General features: G+C 54.9%; 1 protein-coding gene across 1 annotated transcript; it reads right to left on the bottom strand.

Moving 5' to 3' along the window:
* Positions 1–990: 990 nt before the first annotated feature.
* On the bottom strand, positions 991–5,213 carry LOC137165258 (melatonin receptor type 1A-like). The gene is made up of 2 exons (XM_067566441.1): positions 4,972–5,213; positions 991–1,934 (listed from the first exon to the last, which is right to left on the bottom strand). Exons 1-2 carry the CDS (start codon positions 5,153–5,155, stop codon positions 1,150–1,152), a joined length of 969 nt encoding a protein of 322 aa, XP_067422542.1. The 5' UTR covers positions 5,156–5,213; the 3' UTR covers positions 991–1,149.
* Between the last annotated feature and the right edge of the window lie 7,353 nt (positions 5,214–12,566).

The raw sequence follows: 12,566 nt of genomic DNA, 5'->3' as shown, positions 1-12,566 counted from the left end.
AGCCAGGTTGTGTCCTGGATTACGGATTACACTGCTGCCCCGAGCTCATTCAGAAATTTGATAGCAGTGGATTTATCGCAGGCTGCAGCAGCTGCTGATCAAACAATCCAAAGCCGCAGGGCGAGTACCCCAAACATTCTCCTTTACGCCTAGACTCCAGGGGCCTTGGTGAATGTGCCCGTCCTGTTTTAAACACAGTGCGGGGGTAGGTGGAAGGGAAGGATCTTTCTTAGAGAAAAGCACCAATGCGATGATTGTTCAAGGCGGGGACAGGCGGCAGCCTGTTAATTTCTCCATTACTGATGGGATTTTTACACTTCGGACAGAACAATTTGGGAGCCATGTCTTCAGTACTGGGTCTGGGGTAAGCGCAAATATAAAGTTACTGGAGATAGATGGGCCGGACTTCTCACTGTAACACCACTTCAATACAAATATTGAATTCCCTTTGGCTGAGTTTGCACCCCTTTCTGTTTTCACTCTGGAGTAACCTTGGAGCCAACACAAGTTCGCTGGTAGGGTAGTAGCAGAAACAGTACATAGTCAATGAATAAGGGAATAATATTTAGGGAAGACAGATCCCAAGTCATAGATGTGAGTGTTCACGCAGGAAACCTCATTCTAGGAATTTTGCTCAACAGTAATTATTCCATGGCTCCAAATGTAGCCAGTCAAAATAGCTTGAATTTTGGTTATCTAATACTCAGCTAGCTGCTCTCAAACATTCTTGAGATGCACACAATTAGCTGGCGAATAATGGACAATTAGAGAAAATTGTAAGATGCCGCTCACTGAATAAATGATTTACTACGAAGCTCTCGGCCTTAACTGTTTCCAGCATACCTATCCCACTGAGGCTGGGGAGGGGGTGAGCCGTACCAGTGCAATGAAGCAAGAAGGGGCAGTTTTCAAGAGATGGGAAGTTGCAGAAGAGGGTGGGCCGGCTTGTTCTTGTTGCAGGCAGCTTATATATGGAACTGTGTCCTCTGCTGACTGCTCACTGTTCTGGCTGCACTCTTTGCACTTCACTTAAAAGTGAAGCAGGGGATCAGTGTGTATACTGCAAAATCGTGTGTGTGCAGTGTGTATACTGCAAAATCGTGTGTGTATACTGCAAAACCGGACCACCTCTGGCTCAGTGCACTGGTATTAGTCTCCATCAGTCCTGTAAGCCAGTTGGAACAAAGTCAGTATGATTCTCTTGTACTCTTTCCTAAAGTTATGGTTCATCGCCCCATAAACCACAGCGTTCAGACAGCTGTTGAAGTAGGCCATGAAGTAGCTGGCAGTGAAGAGCCATTCGGGTATCGAGGAGCCTAGGGTGGGCCTGACCGCCACCGCAAAGCCGATGATGTTTAACGGCGCCCAGCACACAGCGAAGAGCACAAAGACCACGAACATGGTCAGGAAGTTCCACAAATCATGGGCCCTGATTTTGGGCTGGGTGTCCGGCTTGACCCTGCGCCGCACCCGGATGACCAGCACCCAAATCTTCAGGTAGCAGTAGCTGACGATGGCGATAGGCAAGAAGAAATGGATGACCACCACGGCGATGGTGTACGGGGCGCTGACTGACTGGGCGAACGTGCAGGAGTAGACTCGCGGGTCGTACCGCAGGGACTCCATGAAGAGATTCGGCATGATGGCCAGCAAAGTGAGGGCCCAAACCAACCCCACGTAGCACAGGGTGTTGGTGCCCGAGAACAGCTGCTCGTACGTCAGGCTGTGGCAGACATAGCAATAGCGGTTAATGGCGATGCTGGTGATGTTGAAGATCGAGCCAATGACACTGATGCCCATCAGGAAGCCGCTGAGCTGGCAGTGGAGGTACCCCATCACCCAGCCATCGTGGAAAATAGCCGTCAGGACCAGGGGGTAGGGGTAAAAAGCCACCAGTAAGTCTGCAATGGCCAAGCTCACCACAAAGGCATTACCTGGGGAGGGGAACACACCAAAAACAAAACCCAGTTAGAACCCATGATCATAACGCAGCGGATATGGGCCAGGAAAACGCCTTCTCCTTGCTCAATAGATCAGCTTCCTGTGCCTATTCCAAATGACATCTGCTCGCTTTACTGACTTTTTACTTCTCTACACATGGCAGAGACTGGTCCGGGGGAGGGAGCTGAATTCTGTTCTGTCTTGTGCATCATCAGCAGAATGGCTTAAGCTATGACCGCTTTAACTATCAAGACTACTTACCCACTTTCGCCGCTGCCTTGTACCCCCACCTCTGTTTGTCTGCTTATCCCCTTATTGCATCTTGTCACAATCCTGGATTTTTAGCTCACTGGGGCAGAAACAGACTGTTTTATTAATTTTGTACAGCACCTAGCATGACCACGCCTTGATTCCCTAATTGGAGCTTCTAAGTGCTACTACAATTTAAATAATGTTAATGTTGACCATTCCTCTAATATATGTATCCTCATATGCTCTTGGGAGGCAGGGCAGTGCTGTTATCCCCCTAAGACAGATGGGGAGCTGAGGTACAGACGGACTAATGGCTAGATTTTTTTCAAAAGTGAAACCCACTTTTGAAAATCAGGCTGTAAATTACTTGCCCAAAATGTCTGTGGGAGAGCCAGATATCGAACCTGAATCTCCCCGGCTCTCTGGTCCTAACTGAATTCAAGTTGCAGAATCTCCAGAGCTGTGACACCTGAACTACAGCAAACCCAGCTTCAGACTGAATTTGTTGAGGGTGGGCAACTTTTTTACTCTTATCTCGATCTGGATTCATTCAAAAGCCAACATGAACCGCCCCAGCTGGCCCTTCCGTAGTCGCTTCTCCAGGCAGAGCCTCACGTCTATCACTCAGGTAAGGAAAGCCAAGTGGGTGTTTTGCAGTTCTTTGGTCCACAGTCATGTGCGTGCTCTGTGCTGTGCTGATTTGGGAATTAAAGGGATAACGTCGCCTTTGGCCCAGCTATCTGTGCTTCCTCTCCCCCAAGAAAGAGGACTCCCTACCCCCCGGCAGGGTCTTCTCTCATGGAGGTTTTTTCTTTCTCACCATGACAAAAGAGAGGTGGGGTTTTGCCTTTCTTGGGGGCAGCTCCAATGCTTCATTTATGCCAGATCTGAGCCCCGGCACCTCTTTCATTACAAATTAAGCACTGGGCAGCTCTCAGGAAATGGGGCTTTGGGTGGTGTAGAAAATTCGGTGTTAGGGGAAAGCCAAAGCCCAGCAGCACGGAGAGGGCAAAGTCTCGGCTGCAGGACACCATTCAGATGGCGCTGTGTAAGGGAAGAGGCGGAGAGTTAGCCCACACTGACTTTTGTGCAAACACCTTCCTGCTGGCGAGTAAATCCCTGCAGCACGTAACTCAGCCCTGGCCATAGCGGATCCACCTCTGACAGACACTTGCATAACTGGTCATGCCAATGAATTCAGTTGTGCTGGAGCACGGCATTTCTACCGCTCCACGGCAAAGACTGTAATATCTTAAGGACTCCTTTGCCACTGCCCTGCAAGGGAGAGAACCCATTCAAAGATAAGGAGGTTACAACTCGATGTATAGGAGTGTGTCTAGCAGTTACGGAACAGGACTAGGAGTCAGGACGGCTCGGTTCCTTTCCTGGCTTTGTCTTTTAGACCTGAGCTTTCCCAAGTATGCTATCTTTGGATCACTTTCTCTGGAGAGCCCAGCTTGAGAAGGAGAGAGCCTGCTTCTAAGAGGCGTGGAGTTTGCCTGGCTCCCACTGAAGTCCCTGGGATTCGTGGATGCTCAGCACCTCTGAAAATCAGGCCCTGTTTGTCCCCCCACCCAAAGCTAGTGGAAACTCTTGATAATATAAGCCACACAGACAGTTTGTGCCTCATTTCCCCCCAACGTAAAATAATTTCCTGGTGGCGTTGTGAGTCGGATTTAGTTAGCTGCTCTTCGAAAATGCTTTGGGGTCCAAAGCTGCAGAAGGACAAAGTATTGTGACTTGAAGTGACTGACGGAGTTGGCTGGTTTTTCCAGAGACGGAGGCTAATTATTATTAACCAAGACCTTGGCTTGTAACCTGGGTTTATTATAAGCGAGAGAAGATGGAAAAACTCTCGACCTATGTGAGGCGTGCAAGCGGAGTGTGAGGTCAGAAAGATTGGCTGATTTGTTGCAGAAGAAGCAACCTAAACCTGAGAGTTACTGGTAACTTTCCTAGTGCATGAAGATGGACAAAACCCCGGACACCCTGATTTATTGAACACCAGCTGGATTCTAGCCGCTGCCAGAATCAGGCAGTGCAAGTGGAAAAGAGCTGTGTTTCCCAGCGTGACAGCTGGAACAATTCTTGTAATTTATTTTGTGTCACATTCTACGCAGGCACTTACAAAAGCATCAGAGAGGCTGGGGGGGCGGGGGGAGCTCTAGATCTTCAAAACACCTTAACTGAGCTCAGAAGAAATTAACCCCACAAGGAATGAGGCCAGAATTCCCCTGGAGAGGGTGTTGCTGAGCACTGAAGCCTGCTGGTGGAATCTGGGTCAAGATTTTCAGAAGTGATTTGGGGCGTTTCAGGTTTTGGGGTACCCCAGCTGAGGCTCCTTTAAAAGGGCTTTCAGAAAGCACTGAGCACCCACCCTCTGAAAAACTGGGCCCTTTTAAAAGGTGTCTCAAGTTAAGCAGCCGGAATCACTAGTCCCTTTGGCCGCAGATCTGGCTGCGACTGTGAACCAGTGGGTGTGAGGTATTTGGGGCATAGAAGCCAGGGGTCCACTAGATCAATATGAACAGCTGCATTTCCCCTGCTTTACTACCCTTGCCAACGCCAGGCTCTCGGCCATCACAAACAGTTTGCTTTGAATCCCAGCTGTGCCGGGCAGGAGAAGTTTACACACCCAGACGGACACACAGACACACAGACAGATTCCGCTCGCTCTGGAGGGTCGCTGCACTAGCGGGGTGGGAGACTGGTTTATTTCTCCGGAGGCCCTGCGGATGCTTGGAGATGGAAGCCCCCGTGTCCCAGCAAGGCCGTTACCTGCTTTCCTCAGGTTCTTGTTCTTGAAGACAGAGACGATCACCAGGAGGTTGCCCAGGATGTCCACAGCTATGGTGAGGATGAGGATGGCAGCCAGCGTGGTCACCACCCAGGAGGGGTAGAGCCCAGCCTCCCTTCCCAAGCCAGCAGACAGGTTCTTCAGCAGAGCCTTTTCCTCCTCCATCCTCCGGCATCGAACCTTCCTCCTGGGGGCGGCAGGGCGGAGCCGATTGTCTGGGAGCGTCCCCAGCGGGTCAGGACTAGGAGTTTCCAGGCCCTGAGAGCAAAGAGGTCAGGGCTCAACCAAGGAAAGGGTCACTGCCCCCTCCATGCCCCGGGACTGGCGCTACCCCGCCCGGATAAGTCCCTTAGGAGTTTGTCCCTCCTCCGGCGTGCCAGGGTCACTCCTCTCTGGCCCGGGGATGCCTCTGTCCCCTGAGTTCTTAGACTGTCCGCAGGCCCCGGCGGGGAAGGAGGATTCCTCCGGCCGATCGTCGCCTCGGGCACCGGGCGCGAAGCTCAGGTTTGCGCACACGCGTCTCTCGCCCTGGGGCCGGAGGGAGGCCACGGTGCGCACCGGCACCCGCCCCGCAGCGCGCTCTGCTGCTCTCCAGCGCTCCGGCCCCGGCCCCTCTCCCTCCCCGAGGCTGTGTCCTTCGCCGTGCACGGATCTCCAGCCGCTGCGTCCAGCTCGCCTCCCGGGGCAAGGGCGGACGGGGCTGCCCCCCTCCCAGGTCAGCTGCTCCGTGCGGGGCTGGCTGGTAAAGCCCCCCTCCGGCAGGCAGCGCCAGGAGGCCGGGGTGAGGGGCAGGCGAGCTCCCAGCTCAGCGCAACCGGCCCCTTGCTCGGCGGCGCTTCCTGCGGCGCGCTGCGCTCCGGGTGCCGAGCGCCCGGCTCGGGGGCGGACTCCAGGCGCTTCTCCAGCGCACTGATGCTCGTCCCCCCTCGTTCATCCCTTCAGCCCCGTTCCCCTTCTCCAGGAGTGGGCAGAAACTTCGCAGCCGGCGGCGGAACCGGTCCCCCCTCGTCCCGCTCTCCGCCGCCGTGCGCCAGGCTGCCGGTGCGCCACGCTGCCCCCGGGGCCCCGCTGGCCGAGCCCCGCCGGGGGCTTTGCGCCTTCCAGTCCCCCTCTTGCCTGCGGTGCTGCCTGATCACGCTCTCCTCTTTGCCCCTGGGCCCCCCCAGCCCCTCTCCCAGCCCCCCCGGGGGGAGGGGGAGCGCCCCTGACCTGCAGCTCTGGGCCAGGACAGCCTCGTCAGCCACCCTGGAGCCGCTCTTCCATGCTCAGCCTCCGCACCGCCGCGGCAGCCCAGCCGTCTCCTGGGCGCATTTATAGGCTAACGTGCGCTCATGGAGCTCCTCCGGCTCCTGGCGAGAGGCTGTTAACTCCTCCCCGCCCGCGGAGCAGCGGCGCATCGCGCACCACTGGCCAGACGCGCACCCAGCCGGCCTCGCTGCAGGCGTGACCAGGGGTGCGAGGAAAGGAAAGGAACCCTCCGGACAGCTGGCCACGGCCACGCCACCAGACCCACCCGGGCGTCTCCTCTTTGCCCGGAGCCAACTATCAAAGGCATCACTGCAAATCATGGCTGCCTAAACTCGGCCTCTTTTGGCCACTTTCTGTCCCTCCCCGTACCCTGCTCCTGCCTTTCTGGGGCCTGGTCACTGGAGGGGAAGGCCCTGCGCCGGGATTCCCACTTGGGTCTGCCACCCTTTCCCTCTCCCTGTGTGCGCGCTTCCAGCCAGAGGGAGGCTGGGGCGAACTCCACAGAGCCAGCTGCCAAAGCAGCACCGGGGAGCCATGTGCCAGTGGCCTCCGGCCTCCAGGAGCCAGGCTGGGTCTCCCACAGGGGACGGTGTCATCCTGGTCTGCTGCTGCTGCTGCTGCTCTGAGGGGGATGCTCACCTGGGTCATCCACTTTCCACTGGATCTGGGGGCTGAAAGTGAAGGGAAATCAACCACAGGTGTGACCTCAATGCACATTTGTTACCCCCCCCCCTCCAACAGCAGCATGCTGTCTGCATATGCAACACATGCCTGGCACGGCCCAGGACCCAAACCTGCACGGAGGATGCCCCTTCTTCACACGCCTTGTGCAGGAGGCCATTCCGCCTGCACTTTCCCGAGTATCCCCATGTCGACGTGGTCCCCGTAGTGCTCTGAGGGGTGAGCGGAGCCCGAACGGTTTGTCCGTCGCTGGGCACAAAGTGCTGAGGGTTAGTTTGATTGCAGGGGGTTTTAGGCGGAGTGACAGATTTTACCGTCAGTTATGCCCTGGGATGCGAGGCCAGCCCCTTCATTTCTCCCTTTCGTCTGACTCCATGGCAACCGCTGGTGACATCTCTGACATCGAAATCAGTTTTAGGCGTCAGTGCTGAGGTCATCCACTGCTGTTGGGGAGACTGAGAACCAGCTGAGTTCATAGGGCCAGATCCCGTCTCACGGATACTGGTGTAAACCTGCTGGGAGGCCAGCGGGGCACTCCTGATTGACCAGGGTGTAGCAGAGAGCGGCAGTGAGCCCGTGGTCAGTAAAAACCAGCAAGACCTTTAAGGCTGGTGGATGCCTGCCAGCAATAGGGTGCTCAGAAAAGGCATAGCTGGGGAGAAGGCAGAGGCCAGTCAACGACGCACAGTGGGCCAGGAGAGGTGCGGAGCGCTAAACCAATCCACACCAGCCATCGGCATCAGGGCATTGGGTGCTCTGCTGGCTGTTCACCCGTAACTCACATTTCGGGGGTACGGTGGTGTGGATGTGGGGCTGGAGCCACTCCCTCAATCCCCTGCTCACGAGAAGGTCACGGTCTCAAACCCAGACTGACCCTGGGCTGAGCCAGTTCTCTTGCATTTGGGGGGGGGGATGGTCACAGCGGACACCCCGAGACGGGTTGGTTGAGCGCCCTCCACCCTCTGCAGACCTTCACTGAAGACAATGGAGCTGCAGCATCCACTTCCACCAGGGTGGAGTTTGGCTCTCGGGCTCACAGAAGGAGGAAACAATCCAAAAGCGGGATCGTCCCCCAGTGATCAGTGTGCAGAAAGGACCCACCCTGCTTGGAGACCCTCCATTCTTGTGGAGAGCGGTGGTAGGGGGGGTCAGCCACCTCTGGGATTTGGGGTTCCCCTTTTCCGGGTCCCTGTCAAGTGGCCTTTGTCGGGCAGAAGCTCCTTGTGGCAGAAGGGTTGGAGACAGGGCCAGTGGGTGTGGGGGTGTGTGTGTGTGTGTGTGTGGGGCGTGCATCTCTGCCCCTTCCATCACCAAGCAATGCCGGAGAGTTAATGCAGCCATCTCTGCACTATGGGAATTTGTCCATAGAGGCCTACGGACATCTGCCCCTGGAATAAACCTGGGGCGTGGGCTGGGGAGTCAGCCCAGAGCCTACAAGCAGATGACTGGCTTCCAAAGCATCCTGTGAGACCATGGGATGGCGGGAACCCCTCTTCCTTCTGGTGGTGGTGGGAGACATGGACATCCCCCCGTTCTCCTCCCAGAATGATCTGAGAGGAGAACCCCCTTCTGGCCTCTGACACTTCACTTCTCCTGCCTTGCCTCTTCAAAAGGGAGGAAGGAAAGCGGCCACCTCCTCTGCGTGCGTCGTGCTGCATTCAGTAGCTTCTCCCTTTAGTTCCGAGCCGACCTTCCTTACTGTGGCTTCCGAGTTACGTGGCTCTGCCCGTGGGGTCTGGTGAGGGTGGCGGGGGAGGTTGAGCCCTTCCTTTGTGGGGGAGATTAAGAGAGAGCAAGAGCGCTCCCTTTTCCAATGGCAGAGTCAATTTAAAAAAAGGGGGGGGGGGGATGGAATCATTTAAGTTGCAGCCGCATTTCCGTCGATCTCATCCCAAAGAGACACCAGCGTTTCTGATTTGGTTCCCACTTTCATTAGCCCGGCACAAAGAGAGATTTCCTAACACTGACCTACGAAAGGCGCCCCTCTTCCCCCAACCAATCAGTCCAATTTTTTACACGAAAGGGGGGGGGGGGGAATCGCAGTCACACAGCGTGTGTCTTGGAAGAGGCTGTTAATAAAGAACAATTCATTTTCTGTACACCAACCGAAAGCCGGGAGGGGAGAGTAATAAACTGCAGATGCCCTCCTTAACAAAGGCTCCTTTAGAGAATAAGCCTGTCCACCCCCTACTCCCTACCACTCCAAGCACATTTTCAGCACACTGCGGGGGCTGGAGGGTTGGAGAAGGGGGTGTTACTTTGATTTTTCCTAGCAAGACCATCTCCTTAAACTCGCCTGTGTGACACATTCAAAGCTGACTCTGGTGCAGTTCAATGTCACCCTTCCTTAATAGGAAGTGCTGGTTACAGCAGAGTGGCCATAGTTAAGGTTGCATCATGACTTCTGTTCAAAGGTCGACCTTTCTAAATCCTCTGAAAATTGACATGCTTCATCAGATGCCTCTGAGGTTTGGTGTGCCTCAGAAGGGTGCTGGGTAGAGTTTGTGTCCCAAAGTTGGGATCATTTGAGTTAGGGGTTGCAAAGATATCAGCCCTGAAAAAATAGCCATTTTGCAAAAAGTTTCTAGGTTGGCGGTTTTTTGTTTGCACAGAACTGAAGAGCAAACTGTTGCTATGATGCAGGTCAAAATGGCCGCAAGCTATTGACCTTTACCAAAGGGGGGTGTGGATCCCCTCAATCTTTGGGGGACCCAAACGGAGACCGGTATTTCAAGAAAGGGACCTTTATAGACTGTGCATGTGTAAATAGAGAAAAACGGCAAGAGAATTCCCATCCTCATCGTTGTATGTGCTCTAAAACTTGACTCTTGTAAGTGCTCTAAAAGCCCAGTGGTTACTTGGATTGCTTTGAAATTTGGTGCGTCTCATGGGGACGTGGGATAGGGCTGGTGATCCAAACTGGGGATCATTTGACAGAGGAGTTTCCAAGTTACAGACCCCGCCCCCAGCCACTTTCCTTCTACTATCTTGTACTATGAATTGAGAGGCAGGAATGACTGAGTCACAACAACCTCACTGAGATTGCTGGCTGTGCATTCACCCTTCAATTAACATAACTGAAGATAAATTAAGGTAAATTAACCCCCCTCCTAAGACAAAAGGAGTTTGGGACTGAATGGCTGGAGGGTGCTGGGATTTGTGAGCCATGCATGGGGATTTTATGCAGGCGAGGGATGCAATATAAGTATTTTTGGGGGAAATTAGACATATGGCTGCTTCCTGGGAGGGAAGAGGTATCAGGGGGCAGAGGCAATGGGGCAGAGGGGTTTGGGGCTGCAGTGAGGGGGCAGGGTCACGGGATAAATGGGAATGAGTGTAGGGGAGAGGAGAGCGGTTTGGGGGGCTCAGGGGAGGGAGTGGAGGAGTGGGACATTGGGAAGGGGTGAGTGGCAGAGTAACGGGGGTAAAATAGGAGGAGGGGCACCTCTCAGCCCCACATTCTGCCCTCCCATGTATGTGCCCAGACCTGGGGCGCTCTTGCCTCTCCTGGGTATTTTGAGCTCACTTCCCTGTCCCCCTCCTATGGGCTGGGATACGGGGGTCCCTTCTGGGGCTGTCTGAGCCCCTCTTGCTGGCCCCATGTGTGTTCTAGGATCTGAGGGGCCCATGTCCACCTACAGGTGTTGGACTCCAGTCCCCACCCCTCACTCCTGTGAGCCGGGTTCTGGGGATGCTGCTGCCCTTTCTGGGAGGGGCTGAGGCTCCTCCCTGCCCCCCATGTGAGCCAGGTTCTGGGAAATTCTGCCCCGTTGGGTGGGGAGCTGAGAACACGCATACTTCATGCATATCACAGGCTCTGAAGCACTCAGGAGGGGGATATGCAGACCCCACCCACTCAGATGAGTGGAGCAGTTGTTTCCAGCTCTATCATCCCCATGGGGTTTTCTCATGCAGCTCACACCATCCCATGGAGCTGCAAGGGCCAGTTCACAGCTCCCAGAGCCTCTAGTGCTGCCTAGGGGAGCCTTTCCCTCCATCATCCCGCTATCCTTCCAGTTCAAAGGACGACACGTCTACGTGCTCCTAGTGACACATCTGGGATCATTGAGCCAGGGGCTCTTAGAGAGAAGCCCTGAAAAAGCAGCCGTTTTCCAAAAAGGCCTTGGCAGGAGGGGGAAGGTTATTTTGTTTGTCGCAGTGCTAGCGATCTAACTAGTGCCGGCATGTCGGTCGAAACCGTCTCAGTCAGTCCATGTTTACCCAAGGTCTCTCTTCGTGGGACCCACACTGTGACTAGCCCGCGAGGTCACGTTCATCTCTTGGCTTGCGTAGACATGCAGTCTGGGAGGGTTCCAGGTCACGCGCACCATTCAAGAGTTGCTCTGCCGGTTGGCTCGAGGGAACGTCCCTGGCCCCCGGGGTGAACGTGCCCCGCCTCTGACGTGCACTCGTGCAATAAAGATCTGAGAAGCCTTGAGACAAGTTGTCTCTGTCCTAAGGTCCCGCGTTTTTGTTGCCTGGGGAGGCTTACTGTGAACACGGAGCTCGTGGGAGCATGGGAGAGAGAACAAAGCACACGGGACAGGGGTTAGTTAGTCCAGTCCTCTTGCTTTACATGCCGCTGGCAGGCGCTCGGGTGCTACGGTGACGAGGGCAGGACAAGAACCGACCTAGAATGGAAGAGAATGCTGGCTGACGCCCGAGAGCCGGATTATCCACTCACGTGCACTGCAATGTTTCCCTGGACTCTAATGGGCTTACTGACAATACGGCATGTGGAGGGTGAGAACAGAATCAGGCCCCTGGAGTTCAGCTGCAGGAAAGCAGCAGGGGGGAGGGGGCTGGATAAATGCTTCTGCTTTTTGTCCCCATCTCCCTCTAAAAACCTCCGATGCATCCAACATCCTGGGCGTAGCCATCTGTGCCAGACAGCCCCATTTCATTCAGCCTGGAAGGGGTTAATACGCAATCACAGCGCTGTATCTGCAGCTCCATCAGGCTGGCATGGCTGGGAGAGGGGGAGTTCCCTGCTCATCCGGACGGGCACCACCCCTGGAGGAGCCGGCTGAATAATGCAAACAAGTATCTACCAATATTCCTTCCAATAAAAATGCACGTCTGCTCTGATCGGTGTGTCCGGCTCTTGGTCTTCGCTGCCCCTGAATTTGTACAAGTGGGGATGTTTTACACATGGAAAGTGCAAGTCATGAGTGCTCGCAACAGCTGTGCAGATGGGAGCTTGGGCCAGAGGAAAGCTCTTGGATTGCCGTCTTGAAATCTGACATATCCTCCCGCCGTTAACAATGGACCCGCTGGCAAACATGCCCAAAGTACCCCTGCGGCAGAACACTGTCGACTGGAGATGGGGTATTGGACCAAGCCGTACACGTCCTGTATTTCCTCTTCCACTTGACCAGGATCGAGCGGCTTGCTGGCTGAGAGCGCAGTTCCACTGCCCGTGATGCAGTGCTCAGTGGTTTGTGGGGTGAGCCTGTCTCTGGGCGCTGTTATTTTGCATTGTGCCCTACTTTTGCAAGCAAAGCCTGGTGCATCGTTGTGTCCTCGGGGGGTGTCTCTGCTTCCTCTGCTGCTCTTCTGGGATGGTCTTCCTCCTGATCCTGGCCCAGTCTGCCAGGCCTGCTCCGTCTACTGCTCTAATACCTGTGGGATTCCTTTGGACCAGCCT

Source organism: Emydura macquarii, unplaced genomic scaffold, assembly GCF_026122565.2.
Source record: "Emydura macquarii macquarii isolate MOO-44397 ecotype Brisbane River unplaced genomic scaffold, CSIRO-AGI_Emac_v2 contig_2768, whole genome shotgun sequence".
NCBI classification, from domain to species: domain Eukaryota; kingdom Metazoa; phylum Chordata; order Testudines; family Chelidae; genus Emydura; species Emydura macquarii.
The sequence above is the reverse complement of the archived record's forward strand: the minus strand, read 5'-3'. Positions and strand labels throughout refer to the sequence as shown.